The 26,435-nt window shown below is 37.0% G+C and overlaps 1 protein-coding gene across 2 annotated transcripts in view; it reads right to left on the bottom strand.

The window, feature by feature from the left end:
- VIRMA (vir like m6A methyltransferase associated) overlaps window positions 1-25,784 on the bottom strand; it is a 61,465-nt gene extending 35,681 nt beyond the window's left edge. For both annotated transcript variants that reach the window (XM_067711759.1, XM_067711760.1), the window contains exons 1-8: window positions 25,636-25,784; window positions 17,526-17,641; window positions 13,728-13,814; window positions 12,583-12,631; window positions 10,892-11,060; window positions 4,849-4,971; window positions 3,995-4,267; window positions 1,001-2,141 (exon numbers count right to left, since the gene is read on the bottom strand). In XM_067711759.1, coding sequence (XP_067567860.1) covers window positions 1,001-2,141; window positions 3,995-4,267; window positions 4,849-4,971; window positions 10,892-11,060; window positions 12,583-12,631; window positions 13,728-13,814; window positions 17,526-17,641; window positions 25,636-25,698 — 2,021 coding nt within the window. In that variant the 5' untranslated portion in view covers window positions 25,699-25,784. The remainder of the gene's footprint in view (window positions 1-1,000; window positions 2,142-3,994; window positions 4,268-4,848; window positions 4,972-10,891; window positions 11,061-12,582; window positions 12,632-13,727; window positions 13,815-17,525; window positions 17,642-25,635) is intronic.
- Between the last annotated feature and the right edge of the window lie 651 nt (window positions 25,785-26,435).

Raw genomic sequence — 26,435 nt, 5'->3', positions numbered from 1 at the left:
CCAGAGCCTGTGCTCTGCGACGGGAGAGGCCACAACAGTGAGAGGCCCTCGTACCGCAAAAAAAAAAAAAAATAGGATCAGTGAGAAGTGCCTTGTCTCCTCTACTGTCTCCACACTACAAAGATATCTGTATTTGTATACATATAAGGTTTCCTTTCTCTTGTTCAAAGCCAAACTCCTACTTTGTACTCTTGACCTCATCTCCTACCAGACCTTGCTTTAACAATTATCATCTTACACTCCTGTAAGAACTCAAACTAAGGCAAGATCTGATAGTTTCAGCTAAAAACAGGAATGGATAGGTACAGATTTTAGAAAGGACAAGTACTGATTTTCTGTTAATGCACTATGTTCCAAAGCAAGGCAAAAAATAATCACAGAAATAAGGAATAAAATAATAAAAATGCAACTTTTGCATTTAGTTGAAAAATTATTTACAGGCAAAATGCCAAAAAAGAAACTCTCAAAAATTAAAACAAAATTTTAAAAATCTACCATGGGTACCTAATAATGGCAAAACTGTACCAATAGATAACTAGAGAGTTAGATGGCAGAAACAAATGGCAATTAAACCTTTAATATATCTTTAACCAGGACTGTAAAATTAATTTAGTAAAGTATCAGTTTAATCTACAATGTATTACAGTGATAAGGTACAAAAAGGTTTACACTGAAAAGCTCTCTCCTTCCTGTTCCATCCTCTTTGTACCACCTTCCCAGAAGCCACTCAGCGGTTTCTCATTTATTCTTGCTCACAGACATGCTTATATAAGCACTGTTGTTGATTATTACTATCTTTAACTTAAGTTGCTACTACAACTTTAAGTATTAACTAAATATAGCTCACCCACAGTAACATATTTCTCAGTTCCACTTATTTTAAAATATCAAGTATCCTTGACCTACAGACGGAGTAAAAAAAAAAAAAAAAGAAACCAACCACATAAAATTGCCTCTAATGACTGGTAAAATATATTTCCCAAAGCCAAAAATGTCTTACCTAAAGAGAACAGGGTATGGATCATCCCTCTCTGGTGGTCCAGTAATACGTGCCATTGTTGGGAAAGACTTAACAGGAGGTTGGATCATTGTGTGAGGTGCAGTTTCCATTAAATGAAAAACTTCCTCTAAGAGGTTAATAAGCTTTTCTATTTCCCCTTCACTTATATTTGAGGATTCCAAAAGATCCATATCCATTGAAGCCTCTACCTCATTTTCATATTCTGGGTTTGTTCTCTCAAGTCCAGTGTCTGTATCATGATCAGCTTCACTGTGGTTAGGAACAGAAGAAGTCTTCTCTGCTAAATGGTCACCAAGTCTTTTAATCTCTGACAAAATTTCATAGAAATGGCATTTCTGAAGAATAGCTGAACCAGCAGTGACAACCCTCACAGTCTGATCTAAAAGTATGAGCTCCAGCAGTTTTTGATAGCCACTTTTTTCACTCTGCCTACTTCTTAAAAATGCTTCCATTCCTTCTGTCATACTAATGACACTGTCCAAAGCTTTAAATGCATTTAACTTAAGGGAAGATGAGACATGATCAGCAAACAGGAGCTCAAATAATCCACTGATCACTCCTGCTTGTAGCAGTCCCATGACTCCTTGGGCCCCACATTCTGCCAGTGAGGACACTAATTTGGTCCCAGCTTTGAGCTGTCGGACATTTAAGGCAATGGGTTGGCGAAGGGCTACTTGTAAATTTAAAGCTTGCATGGTCCAGTCTATCAACTGGCCAAGGGCGTCTTGTTTTGTGTTTTTCAATTGCAAATAACTTAATCCTTTTATTATTAAACTTGGAATTTCTTCTAAAGCTGTTACCCATTTTGCACCTCTATCTTCTTGATACAAATCCAACAGTTCAGTTAACTTCACTGAGGCTTCTACTGCCCCTGAATTTTCTTTATCTGGACCTTGATCCTTCATTCTACTGATTTCAATTTCAAAAGTAGTCTTGTATGGACAGCTGAAGTATAAGAGTGGTACAAGCTCCCTGTCATATGGATCATACGTCATAGGAGGAACTGAAGCTAAGTCTTCAGCAGTGTATTCAACATCAAAGTTTGGATACTTAAATGTTTCACGTTCCAAGTCAGCAATTCCATCTTCATCACTGGAAATTTGTTCATAACCATCATCCCCTGAAAATCAGTTTGAATAATATTTAGTTGTTACATCATTGTTGTTTAATGCAGACCAATCTGGTTTGTCAAAAAAATCATTTAATAGTGTGGCAAAAAATAAAAATTAATGATTTCCTCAACAAAATTAATTTCTGCCCCAACATCTTATCAACAATTACTAACATTTTATAGTTTCTAATAGAATAATTATGGAGAAACTTCATAAGCAAAGTTTTCTATTATATCTGTTCAGCTTTACAACTAACTCTGCTACAGATCTTTTCCTCACAAAATTAAATTAGAAATGCCTCAAAAAACAAACCAAAAATACCTCTTTCAGGAGGAAAGAAATTAAGCTTGCCCTCATAAGAGAGTATTTTTAAGATGGAAAAAATAAATTGATAGGCCAAAATTATTAAATTAACTAAGAATTAGTACCATAAATACCAAGTTACATCAATTATTTCCAGAAAAAACATTCTATGTTCTTTTTATAACATGAGTTTCATATTCCTTCACTTTCACTTCTCTGTATTTACCTGTCACACAGTTTCCCCAGTTCTGTATTATGTTTTTAGGGAAAATCTGTTCATATAAAGTGCTCAGCTTTGCCAAAACAAAGAGTTTTCATATTATGACACATGCAGCTTTTTCCTCTATTTATTAATACAGGACTAGAAGTAATATAGGACCAGAGATGGAAAACTTGTTGGTTTTACTTTTTAACACTACTATTACCTGGCCGTGGTAAAACAGAGATGTGCAATTACAGCCTACAGTATTCCTCAAGTAACAGCCCTCTTTTGACATTCTTTAGCTCAAAACAATTTAGCCATAGCAATACACTCATATTTGAAAAGGAAGGGCCTATAGAGACTTGACTCTGGAATAACCACCAGATGTCTTCTGGTAAAAATCAAATTAACCAGCCTCATTCTCTCACCTTCTCTATTAAAATGTCCTCTGATTAACAAAGCCTGCATGAAATCTAACTACTACTTGCCAGTCAAACACAATAAATCTAAAAAGGATTTTGTGGTAATCTGGAAATGGGGTAAGCTAAAAAGATTATCACTCAATAACCCAATTATTTATATTGTGTAAAAGGGCCACTGTGATACTAGAATGGTCCTCTCTCTCTCGTAGAATGATGCTCACCTGTACTATCTTATAAAAGAAAAAGGTAGATAATCTGTCATTTTACATAAATACTTTAACACTACATTCCATTTATTGGAGAAATTAAGAGCCAATTAGCTTAAGTATCTCTTTTTGCTTTCAAAGGAAAAATAAAGCCTAACTAAAGGACTGCATAATGCTGCCATATGTCCCTGTGTAATTGAGATTTTTCCTTCTGAATTTCTAAAAATAATGTAGCATTTTGCCAAAATATCTAGGTGGCAGACATCTTTAGCAATTCCACCCAGCTTAAAACACCACTCCTTTACTCTCAAAACAGATCACCAAATCCCTAATCACCATGTATTTGCTGCATATTCCTGCTTCCCTGGACAAAGCTGATGGTATCAAGGGGCAGCGATACCATAGCAAGCCAAAGAGACTCTCTCTCCCAGAAAACTGGATCTGGATCTGAGACACAGCCAGGTAGTTTAGACTGGCTGGTTAAAGAGAGGAGATTAAAGATGTGGGGTGAATAGAGATATAACAATTCGTTAACAGAATATAAATTAGCAACACAAAACAAAGAAGAGACGGAAATCCCAGCTCTAGTCAAGTCTTAAGGCCCAGCTACAATCTGACTCAGGTTTCTTGAAAGCCATTTATCTCTGCTACAAATTCTTCTGCATTACTAAAAGCTACATCAAGCTAGTTAGCACTTAAAACCAGAAGTCCTAGCTAATTTAACCCACCTTCACCTTCTTCATCTTCTTCACCTTCTTCCTCTTCATCTTCCTCTTCCTCCTCAGGGATACTATCTACTGTATGGCGATCATCCTCATCCTCATCCTCTTCTTCCTCGACATCCACATCATCTTCATCATCTTCGCCTTCTTCTTGTTGTTCCTCTTCTACTTCTCCTTCATCAGAATATTGACCTTCCTGAGGAACAGAATTCCGATCAGGAGAAATGGGCTCAAAGTAATCTTCTCTATGAGGAGCATCCTCTTCCTTGTCACCAGACACTGAAAAATTGAGGTTTAAGGCACAGATTATTTTAACTGTTTAAATAACATGAGGCAGAAGGATTGGATACTGCAACTACTTAATGACATTTTGGATGATTTAGCTCATAATTAATAAAGTATGCTTTATTAATTATTAATAAATATTAATAGTATTAGATAAACATACTTTAAACAAAGTATTAAATAAACACAGCTCATAATTAATAAAGTATGCTATATTATGTTCTAATACAATAATCCTCTTCTTTTTTAGCTATTAAGTAACTATACAGATTTTTCTCTCTTCCAATACCTACTGTTTATTTTTACTGGTGCTGTTCTGTACATACCACTATAGCACATTAACATTTTATTTTCAAAGTAATGTTGCTTCAGCTTCGAATTAATTAACTGATTTTTTTTTTCTTTTAACAAATTCACTTGCCAACAAAAAAACACAAGAAAACACTGCGCAGAACGGGGGCAGAGGATATTCATCAAGATTTGATTACCAGCATCTAATTTTTTTTCTTTAATCAAAAAGTACTATTAACATTAATCAAGAGGGGGAAAATAAACTATCACTGATATATTTCTACCTGGCAATGGCATGGGATCATCCTCATCATCATCAGGTGGAGGGGGTCCTGGTGGAGTTCTTGGTCCCCTTGGCTGTGGTCTTGGAGGGCTTCCATTAAACTGATCTTCCTTCTCCCCATCAGCTAATTTTATTAGAAAAAGAAAAAGAACTTTCAAATGAGTAAGTATAGTGAAATAAATGCATGACAAAAATGCTATTCATCATTTGAGTTTTCATCTTCAGAATTTATTAACTTTTTCCTTCCTGACGTGTAACAGAAATTTTGCTAATTAGTTTATAATGGGAAAGTTAGAATTTTTGATGTCCCATATACCAAAATATAATGTATGTAACTCTTGGGCATTATCCCAGAAAAATGGAGACTTATTTTCCTGCAGGAAGATGTACATGAATGCTCATTATAGCTTTATTTGCAAGTCAAAAACTGGAAACTACCTAAATGTCCTTCAGTGATTGAAGTTAAATAAATTATGATACATCCACACTATGTATTACTACTCAGCAACAATAAAGAATGATGTAATACACACAGAAAGTAGATAAACTTCAAAGAAATTATGCTGAATGAAAATAGCCCATCTCAAAAAGATCCCAACTTCATGATTCCATTTTGTAACATTCATGAAATAATATAATTAGAGAGACAGAGAATAGATTAGTGATTGCCAAAAGTTAGGGACAGGTGGGATGGGTTTGCCTGTAAAGGCATAACACCAGGGAATACTGTGATAGTACAATCAAGTCTCTTAATTTTGGTGGTGGTTATGCAAAGCTAGACATGACATAAAATTACACACACGCACACACGTATACATGTATAACTGGTGAAAGGTGAACAAGCTCTACAGATTGTAACAAGGCCAATTTTATTTTGATATTGTACTAGAGTTGTAAAAGATGTTAACTAGGGGAATCTGGGGATGAGTACACAGGACTTCCCTATACATTTCTTTGCAACTTCCTATAAATCTATAATTATTTCAAAATAAAAAGTTAAAAACATACACACATACATATATATGTGTACGTATATGCAATACATGAGCTTAAGTGTCCATTTTAAAACAAGTCAGCGAGAGTGAAGTCAGACAGAGAAAGACAAATATCATATGATATTGCTTATATGTGGAATCTAAAAAAAATGGTACAAATGAACTTATTTACAAAACAGAAATAAAGTCACAGATATAGAAAACAAACTTATGGTTACCAGGAGGGAAAGGGGGTAGGGGATAAACTGGGAGATTGGGATTGACATATGCACACTACTAAATATAAAACGGATAACTTATAAGGACCTACTGTACAGCACAGGGAACACTACTCAATACCCTATACTCTATAATAGGGAAAAGAATCTAAAAAAGAGTGGATATATGTGCACGTATGACTGATTCACTTTGCTGTATACCTGAAACTAACACAACATTGTAAATAAAAATTATACTCCAATAAAAGTTTTTTTAGAAGTCAGTAAATTTTTTATCCACTTGTCTTTATTTTTTTATTGAAGCATAGTTGATTTACAATATTGTATCAATTTCTGCTGTACAGCAAAGTGACTCAGTTATACACATATATATTTGTTTTTATATTCTTTTCCATTATGGTTTATCCCATATTGAATATAGTTCCTTGTGCTATACAGTAGAACCTTGTTGTTTATCCATTCTATATGTAAAACTTTGCATCTACTAAGCCCAAACTCCCCATCCACCCCTCACCAACCTTGCCTCCCCACTGGCAACCACAAATCTGTCCTCTATGTCTGTGAGTCTGCTTCTGCTTTGTAGATAGGTTCATTTGTGCCATATTTTGATTCCACATATGAGTGATATCACAACGGTATCTGTCTTTCTCTTTCTGACAAGTCAATATATTTAACAAAATTTTAGAGTAACTACTTACCTATGTCAGATGCTGTGATAAGGCTACAGACAATAGGAAAGATCAAAGAAACTACAAGCATAGAAAAGATAAAATTAACAAACCTTTAGCTAGACTCACCGAGAAAACAAGAGGACTCAAAATCAGAAATGAAAGAGGAGATACTACAACTGATACCACCAAAATACAAAGGATCACACCAAACTACTATGAACAATTGTACACCAACATATTGGACAACCTAGAAGAAATGCATACAGCCCTAGAAACATACAACGTACCAAGACTGAATCATGATTAAATAGACTATCTGAACAGACCAATTACTGTAAGGAGATTGAATCAGTAATCAAAAACCTCCCAAAAACAAAAGTCCAGGACGATACGTCTTTACTGCTGAATTCTACCAAATATTCCAAGAAGAATTAATACCAGTCTTTCTCAAAGTCTTCCAAAGTCGTTTACAAGGCCAGCATTACCCTAATACCAAAACTAGACAAGGATGCCTCAAGAAAAGAAAGTTACAGGCCAATATCTCTGATGAACATACATGCAAAAATCCTCAACAAAATATTAGCAAGCCGAATTCTATAATACATTAAAAGGATCATATATCATGATCAAGTGGGATGTATTCCAGGGATGCAAGGGTGGCTCTGCATCTGCACATTAGTCAATGTGATACATTAACAAAATGAAGGCTAAAAATCATATGATCATCTCGACAGATACAGTAAAATCATTTTTCAAAATTCAAATTCATTTATGGTAAACACTCTCAACAAAACAGGTATAGAGGGAATGTACCACACCATAACAGGCCATATGTGACAAGCCCATAGCTTTAACATCATTCTCAATGGTAAAAAGCTGAAAGCTTTTCCTCTAAGATCAAGAACAGAACAAGGATACCCACCTCTTGCCAATTTTATTCAACACAGTGTTGGAAGTCCTAGCCAGTGCAGTTAGGCAAGAAAAAGAAATAAACGGCATTCAAATTGGAAAGGAAGAAGTAAAACTGTCGCTCTTTGCAGATAACCTGATACAGGTACACCCTGCTTTTTGGAAGTTCATTTTATGCCACTTCACTTTTACAAAAGACCTATCTTAGTACGTGTTTTCACTAACCAAAAGAAATCCAAAGTGGATTTTCACTTCTACAAAAAAATGTGAAAAGAGAAAATAAGTGTTAAGCATTTGTTTTGCACTGAGCTGTTATAGAGGCAACATAACCCCAAAGAGTGAGAGTGGCACTGCCAAGCTCCTTCCCTGGCAACTACACTCAGCATCTCAGCATTTAGCCACCATAGCTTTGAACTATGTCTGTGAGCATCTGGGCTTTATCTCAATTTATTTTGTGCGTCCATTAGCAAGATGTGTCCTAAGGTAACTGTTTCTTCGTTTTATACCATTTTGGTGTATGAAAGGTTTCATAGGAACACTCTATTTCAGACAGCAGGGGAAACCTGTATAATATAAAGAAAACCCTAAGGACTCCATTAAAAACCTATTAGAGGGACTTCCCTGGTGGTCCAGTGGTAAAGAATCCACCTTCTAACGCAGGGGACGTGGGTTTGGTTCCCTGGTTGGTGAACTAAGATCCCACATGCCACGGGGCAACTAAGCCCACGCACCACAACTACTGAGCCTATGCGCCTCAACTAGAGAGCCATGTGCTGCAAACTACAGAATCCACGTGCTCTGGAGCCCACACACCACAACTAGAGAGAGAAAACCCGCCTGCCACAACTAGAAAGAAGCCCATGCACTGCAACAAAGAGCCCACATGCTGCAATGAAAGATCCCTCATGCTGCAATGAAGATCCCGCATGCCAAAACAAAGACCCGATGCAGCCAAAAATAAAAAGAGATAAAAATTTTTTAAAAACCTATTAGAACTAATAAACAAATACAGTAAATCTGTAGGACACAAGATCAATACCCAAAAATAGGTTGCGTTTCTATACACTAATAATGAACTATGAGAAAGAGAAATTAAGAAATTCTCATTTACAATTGTATCCAAAAGTATAAACACTTAGGAATAAATTTAAACAAGGACATGAAATACATGTATGTTGAAAACTACAAGACACTGATGAAAGAGACTGAAGGGGACACAAATAAATGAAAAGATATTCTGTGCCCATGGACGGGAAGAATTAATACTGTTAAAATGTCCATACTAGGGGGAATTCCCTGGCGGTCCAGTGGTTAGAATTCCACACTTCCACTGCAGGAGGCCTGGGTTCAATCCCTGGTCAGGGAACCAAGATCCCGCAAGCCGCACAGCATGGCCAAAAAAAAAAAGTCCATACTCCCCTAAGCAATATACAAATTCAATGCAATCCCTACCAAAATTCCAATGGCATTTTTCACAGAAATAGAACAACAATCCTAAAACTTGTATAGAACCATCAAAGACCCCAAAGAGCCAAAGCAATCTTGAGAAAGAAGAATAAAGCTGGAAGTATCACACAATGTTACAAACAACGTTACAGAGCAATAGTACTTTAAACAGCATGGTATTGGCATAAAAAGAGACACAAAGGTCAATGGAACAGAACAGAGAGCCCAGAAATAAATCCATGCATATATGGTCAATTAATTTACCTGTGCTTGGCAGGTACGATATAAGAAAAAAGATTAAACTACAGTGTGTGACCACCATCAGAGCAAAGATCTCACACCACACTATTATATAAGGATTTAAGAGAAACAATGGTCATTTTATTTGTGCTCATAAAATGCTAATTGTAAAGCAAAATATTTTTCCCTATGACCTCAATTATAATTTCAAAATTTATTCCCAAATCTCCTTAGCTCAACAGCTTATGAGTAATACTAGAGTGAGGAAAAGAGACCCTGGAAAACATGAGTCCAGCTGTCTGCTCTATAAAATGAAAGTCACTAAAGTTCATTAGAGGTTTTTTGTTTGTTTTTTTATAAAGTTGCTTGTGCTTTATTTTTATTTTTTTAATATTTATTTATTTATTTGGGCTGCACCAAGTCTTAGCTGCAGTACGTGGACTCTTAGTTGTGGCATGCAGACTCTCAGTTGCAGCACACGAACCCTCAGTTGCGGCATGCATGAGGGATCAGTTTCCCGACCAGGGATTGAACCCAGGCCCCCTGCATTGGAGCGCAGAGTCTTACCCCTGAACCACCAGGGAAGTCCCTGTTTGTTTTTTTTTCGCCCTGCCATGAGGCACGTGGGATCTTAGTTCACCGACCAGGGATTGAACCCACGCCCCCTGCACTGAAAGCGGGGAGTCTTAACCACTGGACCGCCAGGGAAGTCCCTAGAGTTTTTATTTTTCTTGTCTTGGGTTAATAAGCAAAAGGTTCTCAAAAGCAGGAAAATCTGCCTTAGCTAAGATCTGGACATCTAAGGAAATTTGAAATGCAGTCCTAATAAAACAAATGCCATTAACACAAGTATTCCAAAAACACATACCATATTTACTGCCTATTCTTCAATTCTTTGAAAGACAATTTTCATAGTAAACCATGAATAACCATGGATTATATTATCATATACATATTTTAAATAAAAAAAAAACCTTGGGTCAATTAAAAAAGCATTTTTGCAAAGTAGTGGAGGAAAATAAAATGCAACCACTTCAACATAAAAGACACTCTTATAGGAAAGAATGGGAGATTGACAGATAACTTGTCAAACCTTAAACAAGGTTCAAAAAGTAGAAGAGTTCTTTGAGTTACCTTTTCCTACTATAATGAACATAAGTGTCACTGATAAAAGCAAATTTAAAATTCTCACCATGGGGACATCCCTGGTGGCGCAGTGGTTAAGAGTCCACCTGCCAAGGCAGGGGACATGGGTTCGATCCCCAGTCCTGGAAGATCCCACATGCCGTGGAGCAATTAAGCCCATGAGCCACAACTACTGAAACCCACGTGCCCTTGAGCCCATGCACCACAACTACTGGGCCCATACACCACAACTACTGAAGCCCACGTGCCTAGAGCCCATGCTCTGCAACAAGAGAAGCCATCGCAATGAGAAGCCCACACACTGCAACGAAGAGTAGCCCCTGCTCGCCACAACTAAAGAAAGCCCGTGCACAGCAATGAAGACCCAAAACAGCCAAAAGTAAGTAATAAAATTAAATTAAATTAAATTAAATTCTCACCATGTTTTGGATTCCTTTTCAAACTTGGCTGTGGCTGGGGAGGTGGTGGAGGTGGAGGTGGAGGTGGTGGAGAGTCTCTGTCATGACTTATGACTCTATCCACTGATCCATATATTGCCAGTGTCAGACAGTTGTACCAGCCTCTTAGCACCAAACCATCAGTATTCACCTGATTTGGGGGGAGGGGGAGGGGAAGAGATATCTTTCAAAATGTTTTACTATGTCAGAAGTAAACTGGTATCAAATTACTTTGTGGTTCAACTAAAGTATAAAAGTATGCTGAAAATGCAAAGGTCAATACTGGTGGAAATTCACCCAGAGGCACAACTTTTGCATGGCCCTCCAGAGTTACCATACCTAAAACTGTCTCAGGACTACATCTCCCCAGTTCTATACTTTAGGCCAATCCTATTCAAAAAGCATAACCAGATTCCCACCCAAGAGAAGAGAAATGAGAAGGAAATTAAGGGGGAGCTACTGCCAATTCATAAATTAAACCCAAATAGTTACAGGGGTCATGGAGATACACAAGAGTACAAATTGTGCCCAGTCTCAAGAATTATAAAGCCTATAAAATTATACAGCATTCTTTTTACATGACATGCAGGTATATTCTATGTATCTATATTGTACTTAAAAAGTAAGGGTAACCAGAGGCATTAAACAAATTGTTTTTGCAAAGAAACTTATCCTAAAAAGATCAAAGACTTTATCAATGCCATTAACCCTCAATATTTCCTTATAAAATAACTTTACGTTTTTCAAAGCTTATCTATTAATCACTCTATCTTCACAATAACTATGAGAGGTAATCAGAGCAAATATTATCAACAAATAAGAAAATGAGAGTGTCGGTAGAAAAATTTGGCTAGAAACCAAAGCCCCTGACTTCTGAGTTCTCCTCCCACTCTACAGTGTTGGATAAAGATGAAATAGTAAGTGGTAATGGAACCCTAGAGGAAGGGTTCTAGAGGAAGAAAAAAATTATTATTCTCCTTGCTAACCTTAGCAAACTCTAGCAAAGGGAAATCAGGGACCAGAAGAAAGGCTCAAAGACTATGCCCATGGATTAATAGACTCTAAACAGAAATACCACTGGAAGGAAGATAAACAGATAAAGAATACAATTTTTAGTCTAAACAAGGTGCAGAGGATTAAATACCCATCCCCCACCAAAAACAAACAGCAGGCTGAGTAGTCCCATATTAGATCACCATTATTTTTGGATTTCGGCTCTTCCATGATTCAGATCTTTTAGATGCTTTCAGAATGGCATTTGGTATCAAGAAAAAGACACTTCTGATACACAAGGAAGAAGTATGAAATATGAATTTTTAAAGAAAACTTAATTAAGGTACAATGGTGTTTAATAATAATTTACCTGCCTGTCATCTTCTGAATTTGCCCACCTAAATGAAAAGAAGGAAAAGCACAGATGCTGGCTTCTTCCTGACCCAAGTATAAAATTAGAATAAAGAGCTATATGGGTAGATAATAGCATTACAATGTCTTTGCTCCATTTTAAAATAGCTTCTGGAATACAAGAGGAATCAGACAAGAAATGATGATATTCTGCAGAACTAGAACCAAGTAAGTTGACATTCTGCATCACTGGTTTATCTGGATCAAAAACTCTGAATGGAGGTGAGAACAACAGTAGTAACAAGTTGAAAACTGACTTCTACAATTACCTTTGAGTTGGGTCTAAAGATGATGGAAGTATTCTCATCATATTCCAGGCTGCCAAAAGAGTAGGAATAAATATATAGGCTCAAACACTGAACATCACAGTTCATGAAGAAGTTTTTCTAGATTCATATATTTCAATCAAATGCTAGATTTGTGTTTTAATGAACTACAAAGTTTGGGTTTAATTTACTCTCCACAAAATGATATCAAGAAAAAGTATAAAACAAACCCCCCAGAGATTCTGGTTCAATTGCTTTGAGGTGTGTGTGAGAATCAATGTTTGTTTAAAAGCACCCCAGGTAATTCTAATGTACAGCCAGAGTAGAGATCCATAGCATTATAGTCTTCAAAAAAATGTATACTGGGACCAAAATTTTTAAAAAGCACCTATTTTCATCAGGTACTGACATAAGAATAACATTCTATAATATAAAAAATTAGCTGCTTCAGATTACCTAGGTTCCCTTCATTTTAAAAAGAAGTTAAACTACCAATATAATTTAATAATAAATGAGTGGAGAATCAATAAAAGAATAAGCAAAATCTAGAAAACTTAATTCCTGACAGGGACAGAAAATTTTCCATTTTTAAGCTGCCTTTAAAAAATTGGTATTTTATAAATGAATTTTTATAAATGAGTAAACCCATCTAATGGTTAATTAATTTGCAGACATCAAAACAACTAGTGTTAGTTATACCTAGCATGTATTATATAATTCAAAATAGGAGTAACTACAACAAAATTCTCATTTTACAAAAATGTGACTATGGAATTTTAAATTATGTAGTAGTGTGACCTAAAAAACATAGACAAAATCTCAATGTGTTTATATAGGTTTTTTTAAGAATCAAAAAGTAATCTTTTCCAAATTAGGTTATTATCAAATCATGTGATATGTATAATGCATACACCAATAAAAAGCAAACAAAAGATGGTTAATGTTTCACACATTTAAAATTTTATTTTATAAATAAACTCAACATGTTCTTAGGAGCTTGACATTTCCTTAATATTGTCAATTGAGAAAATTAAACCCTGAGTTCTTGGGTCTACCACCATACACAGCCTTTTCTTCTATCTAAAGAATAAAAAGGTTTTGCTTACTAACTTATGAGTTGCTGGTGAAATTACCTAGTAAGTACATACCTTCCCAACCTATCGAAAACTGGGGCACTTGGTTTGCTTACATTGTTAAAGAATAAGTCTAATTGAAATGTGTGCGGTGATGTCTCCCTGTGAATGAAACAAAGTTGAAAGGTCAGCCTTTACAATAATCAGTTCCTAAATTAAAACAAAAAACAAAGTAAGTACAAATTTAAGAGCAATTCTAGAATTAAGATAAATTATTCCTAATATGTAAATAACAAAAACACGGAGTTAACTGTAATATTTCCTGTAATTTTATTCACATCCAATTCTCAAGAAGTCAAGTATTCACTTTGAGTACTACTGAAAAATTTTTAGCCATCAAGTATCTTTCGCCTGCTACTTGCACCATTTTAAAACACACAGATATTTAAATTTTTTAACGTATTTTAATGGCAAATGCTAATTAATCATGATATCTAGTTTTATAATTCCTTATATCATTATTCTATTAGCAAAAAGAATCAGGAGTTAACTAACTTTAAGTTGTAAATAATAATTACCATTTAATTTCAATTTAACCCACATTCATACAGGACTGTAATAATAATTTGAGCATCAGAGCCCTAAATTGTGACTTAAAGCCCAGATTGAAATTTGTATAGCACTAATTTACATAAATATTTTGATTTTTCTATAGACTTCTATAATCAAGATTAAAGCCTATTTAATTTGCACTAGAATGAAACCCTGCTACACCCTTGCTGAAATTCCTTCCGCTCAACTAAAATCTTGATTTTTAAACAATGCATGCTTTGTTGTTTATTTACAAAAAATCCATATGGTAAAAAGTGTAATGCCCGGAGTACTCTGAAAGAGATTCCTTTATGTATTTCTGGTAGAAGTTCAAACAGGTACAATCATTCTGAAAGACAATATGGCAATAAAATTCAGGAGACTGAGAAAATGTTCACACCAGTTGTTCCAGAAATACTTTTCTCTACAAAGTGTTTCTATGGAAACACTAATATACAAAGACTTTTTTCAAGAGGAGGTGCATTATACTAATAATTTGAAAACTAAAAACCATCTAATGGTCTCCACTTTAAGAACTAGCCAAATAAATAAGAGTACATTGATTTGCTAGATTATGCAGTCATTAGAAATCATATTTTCAAATAAATTTAAATGATGTGAGGTACTCCTGACATAATGTTAAATGAAATAAAGGAATACACAGAATAGCACGCAGTGGGATCAGAGCAGCATCATACATTTTATCTTACCCAAATTCAACTATATGTGCTCAACAACTCTAGTCTCTCTCTCCTAGCCTTCCTCTTCAAACCAGACCCTGGCCTCCAATATCTCAAGGAAAGGAAAAAGGACTGAAATGCAAATTCTTTCCTCTGGAGGCATCAAAGACTCAGGTCCTAGTCACCAAAAAGCGATTTAAAGAATCAATGGTAATTTGACTCCACTAGACTTTCATCTTAAAACTTGTTGACTCTAAAACCTAACCTCACATAAGATACCACATTTACAAAAAACAAAATATATATATAAACGCACACATATAAATTTAAAAACACATGGCCTCAAATGTTAAGATTCTCTCAGAATGGAGGGATAACAGGGGTTTTAATTTTACCTGACATAGTTCTGAATTTCATAATGAGAAAAAATACTATCATAAAGTGTGCTGCACAAATATATCATCTCTAACATTACTTTCAACCTTGAGATTTCAGGCTTCCCAACATCTTACATATTTGTATTATTGAATCAATACTTTATTTTACTGTTCTATAACATACTGTGCATAAAGTTGTTTCTGATAATAATTTCATATTTGGAACTATTAAAACATGAACAGCCACTCACGCCCAGCTAAGAAAAAGGAGAGAGATAAGAAGAGGGGAAATGTAACAAATACTCTTACCCACTGCAGCTAATGGCAGTGATTCGTATTGCCTGCTGTGGTAGCCAGCCTCCAAAATGGCCCCCAAAGACCCCTGCTTCCTGGTATTCACACCCCTGTGTAGTTCCCTCCCACACTGTACCAGTAGAATATGTAATCAACAGAATATAGTAAAAGCAGTATATTGAAGTATGTCACAGTATGCCATTTCTGATATTAAGTTATAAAATACAGCGACTGTGGCTTCCTTCTCGGGCATGGTCTCTCACTTTCATTCTTGGATCACTCACCCTGCAAAAATACATGCTGTGACATAAGCAACCCATAGAAAGGATCTCCTGGCAAAGAACTGAAGATCTGCCAACAGTCATGTGAACAGGCTTCTAAAATTCCCTAGCCTCAGTCAAATCTTCTGAGACTGCAACCCAAAGCCTATATCTTAGTTATAACCTTATGAGGGAACTTGAGCCAATCAAGCAGCTCCCAGGCTCCTGACCCTCAGAAATAGTAGGGGATTAGGTTGCTAAATTTGCTACAGTTTGTTATACAGCAACAGATAACTAATAGACCTTTCTTGACCAAAAGCAGTACAATTAGAGAAGACTGCTGGATACACTATCATTACTCCATCTTTCTCATTCTACACACATAGGAAAAGTAGAAAGAAACACAGGAAAACGGGAGATTTTATTTCCTTACACATGGCAAAAAAGATATGAAGTCAATTACAATGATTTGTCATTATAAATACTAATCATTCTTACTGTTTTGTTTTGTATTTGCTTTACTTTTGAATGACCTGAAAACATCTTAAGATTTTTCTATCTACCTCTAGGAATAACCAACTACTTTTCACAATTATGAAGAAATGAGCCCTTAACTTTGAATCTGTACCATTAACAGTCACCCCTGTAGCTGGCTTAACTCTTTCAGGTAATAGAAACTGAGCTATCACAGCATGGACATAACAAAATGTGGCATTGATACGTAAGAGTAACGCCTAGGCTATAAGCTAAAAACCCACAGATATATTTATTATACATATTCATGTTTCTATAACCAAAATTTAGCTTTCATCTCCAGTTCATGTAATTAAAATCAGAAGAAGATGATTATTCATGTTACAACAAAGATCAAATTCCTCTGTTTTATGTCAGTTGTTAAAATTATCAACAACTCCACAACAGGGAATTCCCTGGAGGTCCAGTGGTTAGGACTTGGTGCTTTCTCTGCCATGGCCCAGGTTCAATCCTGGGAACTAAGATCCCACAAGCCGCACTGCATGGCCAAAAAATAAAAATTAAAAAAAGATTTAAAAAAACCAAAACTCTACATCAGGAACCATGTCTTATATTTGGTTTATTTCACAAAGAGACTAAGAAAGAGAACTGATGCTCAAATAACTACTTGCTCAGTACAACTAATGGTAATGTGAAGCTACATATTTATAAAAAGACACATGTATCAGGCTAAGGAGATCACCAATAAGTCATGAAAACTGATACTATAAAATAATATAATAAAAAATGTAGCAACATAATAAAAGATATATTTCTAAATATTCAGTCTCATTCTTATTTTCAAGGAAAAAGTCACGTTAAAAATACTTCATCTACTATACCGTGCCACCCTAGAATCGTTTGGAAAATATAAACCAATTAAAAAAATATAAACCAATTAAAAAAAAGAAATGAAGAAAGAAAAAATTAATCTAGTACTCAGATCAAATAATGACTCTTTTCAAGTTTATAATAATATATAGATTATAGAGAAAACCTAGAGTCAATTACAATGCAACATAACATAACCATAACTGAATAAAGTTTTAGGTTTTTTGTTTTTTACTTACAAAATATTACCTTAAATTTTTGCATTTAAGAGTATGTTTCTAGATCAACTTTAGTCAAAAGTACTTTTAAAAAAGAAAACTGACTTACCCATATGCTCTACTGTCAGGCAAGCTGCTATGGGCTCTTACTCCTGGGGGTATGACTCGGACTTCATTGATATAAACCACACATGGAAAACGAACCACGTCTATATGAGAACTTTGCTTTAAGAAAAGGGGGGAGAGGAATATACTGTAAGCAAAACACTTTGTCTATTCAAAATTTATTCACTTCAATTTGTTTCATTCAGAATACCACAAACAATTTTAAAATAAACACCACATCATTAAAACAGTGCTATTACATTTTTTATAATGGTATTAAAACCACTCTTAAAAACAGCTGATGATAAAATGTACCTAGTTAAATCTCTCCATTTGTATAACAACATTTCCTGCATCTGCTTCCCTGCTGATGTTTTGCTTAGGCCAGTAGAGACCTACAGTCCTTTACTGGAAACCTCTGGAGTCAGACACCGTTCAGAATCCTGACTTTTGGAATTCCTTGGCGGTCCAGTGATTAGTACTACGCGCTTCCACTGCAGGGGGCACAGGCTTGATCCCTGGTCAGGGCACTAAGATCCCACACACCAGGCAGTGCCGGCCAAAGACAAAACAGAATCCTGACTTTTTAGATTTTTAGAAAGCAAATGATACGAACACTACATATTACTTAACACTCCCAGTGGCTTCTGGGGCAGTACCTTGTAACCAAAACATTAATACTTCTGCAGCAACATGTATAAACAGTCACACTAAATAAAGATTATAACTAGCAACATATCAGTTCAAATCAGAGCACGTGGCCACATGTATTTAGGGCAGATTTTTCTGCCATTTTTGAATTTCTGAATTATAGATAAGAGATGGTGAATCTCTATTTAAATTAGCTTAATTTACCAAACTTACATACTAATATCAAGAGATCCAGGGAAGCCATTTAGGCACCAAACAATTAAGGTAAACCCTCTCAAATTTAAAAAAGGAAAAAAAATCCACAAACTAAGAATTTATTATAGTAACATAAATGGATAGCATAAATTTAGTGTACATTTATTTCTATGTATCATTTGACACAAGATCAGACAAATGTAGCTCTTGAGATCAATAATTTAAAAAGAAATTTTTCACATTGTTTTTGGACGACTGTTTTTTGTTTGTTTGTTTTTGTTTTTTTGTGGTACGCAGGCCTCTCACTATTGTGGCCTCTCCCGTTGCGGAGCACAGGCTCCGGACGCACAGGCTCAGCGGCCATGGCTCACGGGCCCAGCCGCTCCGCGGCATGTGGGATCCTCCCGGACCGGGGCATGAACCCGTGTCCCCTGCATCGGCAGGCGGACTCTCAACCACTGCGCCACCAGGGAAGCCCTGGACGATTGTTTTACATCAACTTTTCCTAGCAGTTCAGCCAAACATCATTACCTAGTGGTCAAAGTTTATAATAAGAATGGTTCATATTATTTGCATCTAGAAAGACTGAGTCCTAAGTGCCTCTTGAAGCTGCAAAGAATACTGTGCCTATCAACAGACCAAAAGATTAGTCAAATGAGTCTTTCCTAAAATGTGACAGAGGATGACTTTCCAATTTTGCATTTTAAGCTCAGAGATTAAATATAATTAAATATATAGGTATAGAAATCTTAATGTTAACTATTCAAGTGTACTTTATACTCTCAAAGATATAAAAGAAACAGGATGAATGCAAAGTGTGGCTGATTGCTGGTTGTTTTCCAATACAACTCTTCTTCTAGAGAAGTTTGAGTTGGGCAAAAGTGAACTAAAAACTGAATTTCCCATGTCCTGGGAAGCCAGTGTGAACATGTGATTGCTAGATTCTGATCAATGGGATGTAAATGGAAATGACGTAGGCAACTCTGGGTCATGTCCTTAAAGGGAAAATTCAGACTTCAGAAACTCCTGCCACCTCTTCTTCTATACTCTGCTGCCTTTCTAGAACACATGTTATGGTAAGCTGTCTTGGACAATGCAGGCAATTCCCTAAGAATGGGAGGAACCTGTCTCTGACAATGCAGAGCTGTCACATTAGCCCTAGAATACTTAAAACCAGATTGAAAGAGAAAATCTTATTTTATCTAACCCACTGTTATCCTGACTTTATGAGAGCAGCTGAAATTATATCCTAATTATTATAAATATACTGTAGGTATTCAATAAATACTACAGTAGATTTATATAAAAGAAAAAGCATTCTGCCTCAAACTTTGGCTCTATGTTTCTGTCCTGTAAAGAGCTCCTCTACTTAAAAAGTCTACTATACAGAAGCTCCTTTGCTTATATGGTTAAAAATTCTCATTAATATTTACAAAGGAAACTTAGAACAAAACTTTATTTATTCTAACCTCCTTCCACCCTGCCCCCTGCTAATTAATGAATGGTATTAGTAGTAGTTAGGGTGTCGTCACTGTGGACCTAAAAAGATCAACTTGAGGTTTTACAAATAGCCTTTCAAAATCTATTTTGTTTGTAAGTAGAAGAGTTTCTATATTAGTTGCTACCACTTTTATTCAATATTTATTTTGAAACATTTACTAAATGTCTATAATGTTCCAAGGTATGCTAGGTCCTGAGAATATAAAGACAAGACATAATCCCTGCCATTAAGGTACAATCTACTGTAGTAGATGAATAAATAAATTGCTATGATACAGACTCACACAGAAAACTATGAAAACTCAGAAGCGTACTTACCTAAATCAGACAGTGGGCAAACATTTGTGGGGGGAAAAGAAGAGTGTCAGGGAAGGCTTCCCAAAAGAAATAGCACCTGATCTAAGTACGTATTTAAGGAAAACAAGAATCAGTGGAACAGAGGGATAAAGAGCTTTCTAGGCAAACGGAGAAGCATGTGCAAAAGGAATGCAAACAAGAACTTGGAAGGTTCAAGAAATTACAAGCATAGTTCACCAAGGCTAGAGGGCAAAATGTGGGAGGAAAATAGGGCAGAGTAGCTAAACACAATCAATAGAATTACAAGAAATAAGTTTTTCATTCACTGCCAGAAGTCAACTCCAAAAATCTGTATCGCCATTTAGGACCTCTCTCCTGAGCCCCAGACCACTATATCCAACTGTCAACTGGACATCTCCATTTGAATGTCCCTCTGGCCCCAAAAACTCAACAAGTCCAAAACTAAAGTGTCCTACATCAGTGATGGCACCACCATCCAGACAATGGCCAAGACAGAAAACATTATCATCCTTGGATTCTTTCTCATTCTCTCTCACCTAAATAATTCCTTCATCCAAACATCAAGTCCTATTGATTAAACCTCTAAACAGCTCTCAAATCTGTGCATTTCCCTCCATTTCTGCTGTCACTCCTCTAGTTCTAGACACTAGGCCAAATTCCTCAGTTTTATAAACAAGTATGGTCTCTTCTCACCACTCCAAATTTATAGCCCCAACATACCCTGGTTTTCCTCATCTTTATGCCATCATTCATGTTACTGTCTCTGCTTAGAACCCTTCCACGCTCCTGTCCCAACTCCTTTCAGATGTCAGCTTTCTCTTAAAAGCTAAGCCAGATCAAGTCTAGATGAGTGCTTATCAAACTAAATTCTAATTGCTTCTTTTTTTTTTTTTTTTTTTTGTGGTACGCGGGCCTCTCACTGTTGTGGCCTCTCCGGTTGCGGAGCACAGGCTCCAGACGCGCAGGCTCAGCGGCCATGGCTCACGGGCCCAGCCGATCCGCGGCATGTGGGATCTTCCCAGACCGGGGCAGGAACCCGTGTCCCCTTCATCGGCAGGCGGACTCTCAACCACTGCACCACCAGGGAACCCCCTAATTGCTTCTTTTAACTCTCCTGTTGGAGTGGTACTTCAAGAAGACAAGAACCAAGTCTCAGTTTACTGTTATATTCATAGTGCTGAGCATATTCATTTAACGAATGAAAGACTTTTAACAGGTGCTTAATAAGAATTGACTGAATTGTGTTTTCAAAGTTAAAAATATTACAATGAAGTAGGGGCTTAAAATATCTAGAGGAGTACCTAAACCTAGGAAGACAGGGTGACAGTGGGAAATCATGGAATGGAAGTTTTATGATTAGAGAGGTACCTGAAAAGTGAAGAACAGACTGGTCAGGTTCCATGACTCAGCCACATCTAAGGAAGAAGTCATTGTGTGTTTAAAGGTCACAGTATAGCTGTCTCTCCTTACTTTCCTATTCCTGCAACTATCTTCTCTTCCCTATCCTCTCCTAAGGGTAAACTAAGGCTATGTCATCTATTCCTGCCACTTGCATTGTCACTGCTGTTTGCATGAGTTCCAAATTGACTTCCTAAACTCTAAAATGAAGTAGGACCTTCTAACATCAATCACCCTCGTAAGACTGAATTTTAAGCCAGCAATTCCACTCTGGAAAGTAATAAAGAACTAATTAAAGACATATAAAACAATTTAGCCTCAAGAATATCGTATCACTGTAAAAAGTCAGAAGCCTAGATGTATGAGAATTTAATATATAAATAATAGCATTACCACTTAAAGAACTATTACACAACCAATAAAAATGCTGTTATACAGGATGGCTTGGGACAGGGATAAAAGATTTACTTTTTACTGTACACACTTTTGAATTGGTACCTCGTACGTGTGTTACCTAGTCAAAAAAGAGAGAGAATGTTTGAAAATGAAGCTTACTTTTAAAATGTTGTATAGGTGTACTTCTTCATTTATAATGATGCACAACACATTGTTAGGTGAGAAAAGAAACCAGAAAACAGTATTATAGTTATCAGTACCTTAATGTGTGTGGTGGGTGTATACATTTAAGTGTATGTGTGTATCTATATATATATATTTTTTAATTACTAGAGGACTTGTGAAAAATTTAAGAAAGTTGTTAATGATAGATGAGACTACGAAAGGTGGAACTATGAAAGCCTTTGCTTTTCTGTAACTTCTAATTATTCTATAATAAAATTAAAATTTACTAAAATAACATTTTTTTATTTTTTAAAAAGTGGCATACAAACCACAACACAATTTGTAATTCATTTAGCACTACTCAAACCCCTTCACATATTCCCCTTGTGAAACTTGAATAAATGCCTGTTTTCCCTACCAGGTTACAAATTCCTTTGAAAACAAGTGCAGTAAATTTTGGTTTTTTGTTTTTCTACCTCTATTGCCCCTCCTAGAGCTATGCCTCACCTTCAAAAGTGTTTTTCATAAATAATTGTTAAACAGATTCCCAACTTCCTACTGTGCGAATCTATCTGGTGTCTGACTAAACAAATCAAAAACTAAAATATCTTGTTCCCATCAAAGCCACTTCAAACCCACTTCCAGACTCTTCTATGACTAACAATGGCCCCACCAGTTCTCTAGTTCCACCAGTTCTCTATAACTAGAATTCTATCATTTTTAACTACTCTCACACTATCAGTTGCCATCCTGTCAATTCTACAACCAAAATTTATATTGTACCTATTCCCTCCTCCTTAATCCCACTGGGACACAGCACTGCACAGCTTTAGAGCCAGGAAATGTGCATTGGTATGTCTTAATTCAGCTATGCCACTTTAGGAAAGTCACCTAACTTCTCATGCTCAGTTCCTGATCTATCAAATGGGTATAACTATCTTTCAAAATTGATTCATGAATTAGAGATAATGTATTTAAATTACCAAAGCACTGTGTCTTGCACAAAATAAGCATTCAATAAATGCTATCAATGATTACTGCCCATCTGCTAACTCAGGTTTTCATTACGTCTCACCTTTTCGTCTCAATTTGCCACCTCTAATTATTCTGAACCATTTTAGGCATTACTGATGTACCAATGTACTGGTGTACTAACCTACCTTAATTTTACTAATCATATCATTTGCCTGCTCAAAAACTACTTATTTCTTACAAAATAAAGCCCACACTCCTTTGCTGACCATTTCTGGAACTCTGTGATTTGGCTTCAAACTGCCTATCAGGTGCCACTTCACACTACTGCTTCAGCATACCCTTCCAAAGGACTGACTACTCCAGGAGAATGCCCTCCTTTCCTATATATAACTGTGGAACATATTCTCTTCCACCAAAGACCAAGTTCATATGCCACCTGCCTTGATGAAGTCTTCCCTGATACTCTCAAATGAAAAGTGATCTGTCCCTCCTCTGAAATCACTGAGCCTTTTTTTGTACCACCAAAGGGAGCTAAATAAATATTGACTGGGGTCCTAATATATCAGACACTGATAAGCATTTTGGAAATAAAGGAGACAAACCTCAAGAAATTTCTACTCTGTCTCTATGCACTCATCATAATCTAAATTGAATCATAATTTTGTGGACCTCATGTCCAATACTAGTTATAAACTCCTTGAGAACAAACATCCCAATACTCCATATCCCCAAAAAACCCCTACTCCTACTTCAAGACTCAGTTCAAATATGATCTCTACTAAGCCTTCCTCAATCAATGCCAGAAGGTATTTACTACCGGTCCTATCCTCTCCATGGTCCTCAATGCTTGCTTAAGAATGAATGAATACTAGATTTCTAAATATATGGTAAGTGAATGAATGCTAACTTTCCTAAACTAGTAAACTACTAAACCAATCCATCATATGCTTTTCTTTCATTTTTAACTGTTCCCTATTTCTGTACGCATGATAGGTTTGTTCTTATCCAACTACTGCCTCCACTGTGAGTTTTCTAAAGCCTAGCTGGAACTGCAGTCAGAAAAGTATGGTCATTGAACAAACAGAGCTAATTGAACCACATGAAATGAGAGACCACAAGATAATTCATTGTTAGTAAGATATGCTAAAGTTTCCAAATATTTGATTTTTATAGACTATAAACCATTCGTTAAAATAATCAGAAGACCAAGGTTGTCAAACTTTTTATTTAACAAGTACCAAAGTACAACTGCTACCCACTACCATCCCTACCTCTGAAGACAGAAAAGTTCTCTCTTAAGGTACAAACTACTGTATGTATAGAACAAATAAGCTACAAGGATATATCGTACAGCACAGGGAATGCAGCCAATACTTTATAATAACTTAAAATGGAGTATAATCTATAAAAGTTGTGAATCACCATGTTGTACACTTGAAACTAATACTGTAAATCAACTATACCTCAATTTTTTAAAAAAAGTTCTCTAGAGGACTTCCCTGGTGGTACAGTGGTTGAGGCTCCGCGCTCCCAATGCGGGGGGCCCGGGTTCGATCCCTGGTCAGGGAACTAGATCCCTTATGCCGCAACTGAAAACGAACCCTGCACGCGGCAACGAAGATCCCGGACTCGGCGCAGCCAAATTAAAAAAAAAAAAAAAAAAGTTCTCTAAATTAAGTTTACACTGAAAGAGAAATGTGAGCTCTGGGGTTTCTTTGAATTTCTCTATGAACTTCATTTCTGTACGTTCTTGGCCGGTTGACCTGAATGCATGTGGCAGAAACAGTCATGCATTCAGGGGCGCTCAAGTTCATACAGAACGATTACTCTACAAGAGCCCACTCTCGCCCCTCAAAACGACAACACAATTGTCCTTTACAGTTTGACTACAATTCTCTCTTCACAAGTATGCTGCAGACAAAGGACGTTCTGTGTAAGTTCTTCCTGTCCTAATGTGTGAAATCTTTCCAAGAGATAAGTTGTATTAAAGTTTCAGGACAAACTGGAGAACACCGCAATCCTAAACCGAATGAGTGTCACATCTGGGTGGCATAACTCCCGTTAGAAAAAAGACCTAGCAAAAGGGATTTGGGAACCAGGAAGCCAACGTGACCCGCTCGGTCACTAACACTACTGTCAAACACAAGGTGTCCGAGACCCCTTCCAAAACATCACCGGAGGTAAACCTGAGAACCATGATCCTTTTCAAGGCCCAAAGCGGACCCAGGGGGTTGAGGAGGTGGGTGGGGGACCAAAGCAAGTAGAGCAGCCAACTCAACCAAAGACGACGCGGGGCCGAAACTACCGCAGGGAAATGTAGGGGGTGGGGGTGGCTACCGCCACCCCCACCCCCACCCCCCAGACGCGGCGCCCACACCCAAGCTAGGAGGAGGGAGGGTGTGTGTGAGGAATTAAAGCGGCAATCGGCACGAGAAACAGTCGAGACACGCCTAACGATTTTTTGTAAGAGTCCCCAATTCGAGAAACAGGGTCGGAATCAAGTCGCGAAGGCTTACCTCAGCGCTCGGGTGTTTAAAAGTGTCTAAAAATAGCAGCTCCATCGCCGAGTCCACCGCCATGTTTGCCGCGGGCGGGGGAAAGGGGAGGACTTCCGGGGCAGCCCTCCAAGCTCGGCGACAGCGGCTCAGGAGAGGGAGAGACGCCGGTACTTCCTGTGACCAAAGCGCTGGCGCCGCAAGCCTGAACCTATCGCGACGCGTCGCGCTTCCGGAAGTCGCCGGCCCAGCCTTCTCCAGCGCGGCGGAGGGCGCCCTCAGAGCGCCGAGAGGGGAAGAGGAAGAAGGGGAGGGACTACGGCGTCTCCAATGGTCCAAACCGCGTCGTCCTACCGCGTTTTAGAGCCACGAGAGCTTCGGGACGGGGGCGGAGTGTGGAGCAGGCTTAGGAGCGGCGGAGGAGGAGTGAGGAACGCAGCCAACTCAGGACTCCTGGCCCAGTGAACCAGCCAGCAAGAAACCTTTACAGGGCTGGCAGGAAAAAGGTGCAGTCAGCGAGGTTGGAAAGTAAGACTTTTTTTAAAAAAAGAAAGTAAAAAAAAAAAAGAGAAAGGAAACTGACTCAAAACGAAGAGATTTTTTTTTTCCTCATCTGGAAACTGCATTGTCAATAATAATACTTAATCCACAGGCTTATTGTGAAAATTTATTTAAATAAAATTCAAAAAATTGTAAAACGTGAAATGTCATGAACAGTTAAAATGTCGAGTGAAAAGTAAGCCTCCCTGGCTCCCTGTTGATGAACATTGCAGCAATTGGAATTATTTAGTAGTCTACATTGGCACAAGTGCTTCGGAGAG

The sequence above is a fragment of the Pseudorca crassidens genome, chromosome 17, assembly GCF_039906515.1.
Source record: "Pseudorca crassidens isolate mPseCra1 chromosome 17, mPseCra1.hap1, whole genome shotgun sequence".
NCBI classification, from domain to species: domain Eukaryota; kingdom Metazoa; phylum Chordata; class Mammalia; order Artiodactyla; family Delphinidae; genus Pseudorca; species Pseudorca crassidens.
The sequence above is the reverse complement of the archived record's forward strand: the minus strand, read 5'-3'. Positions and strand labels throughout refer to the sequence as shown.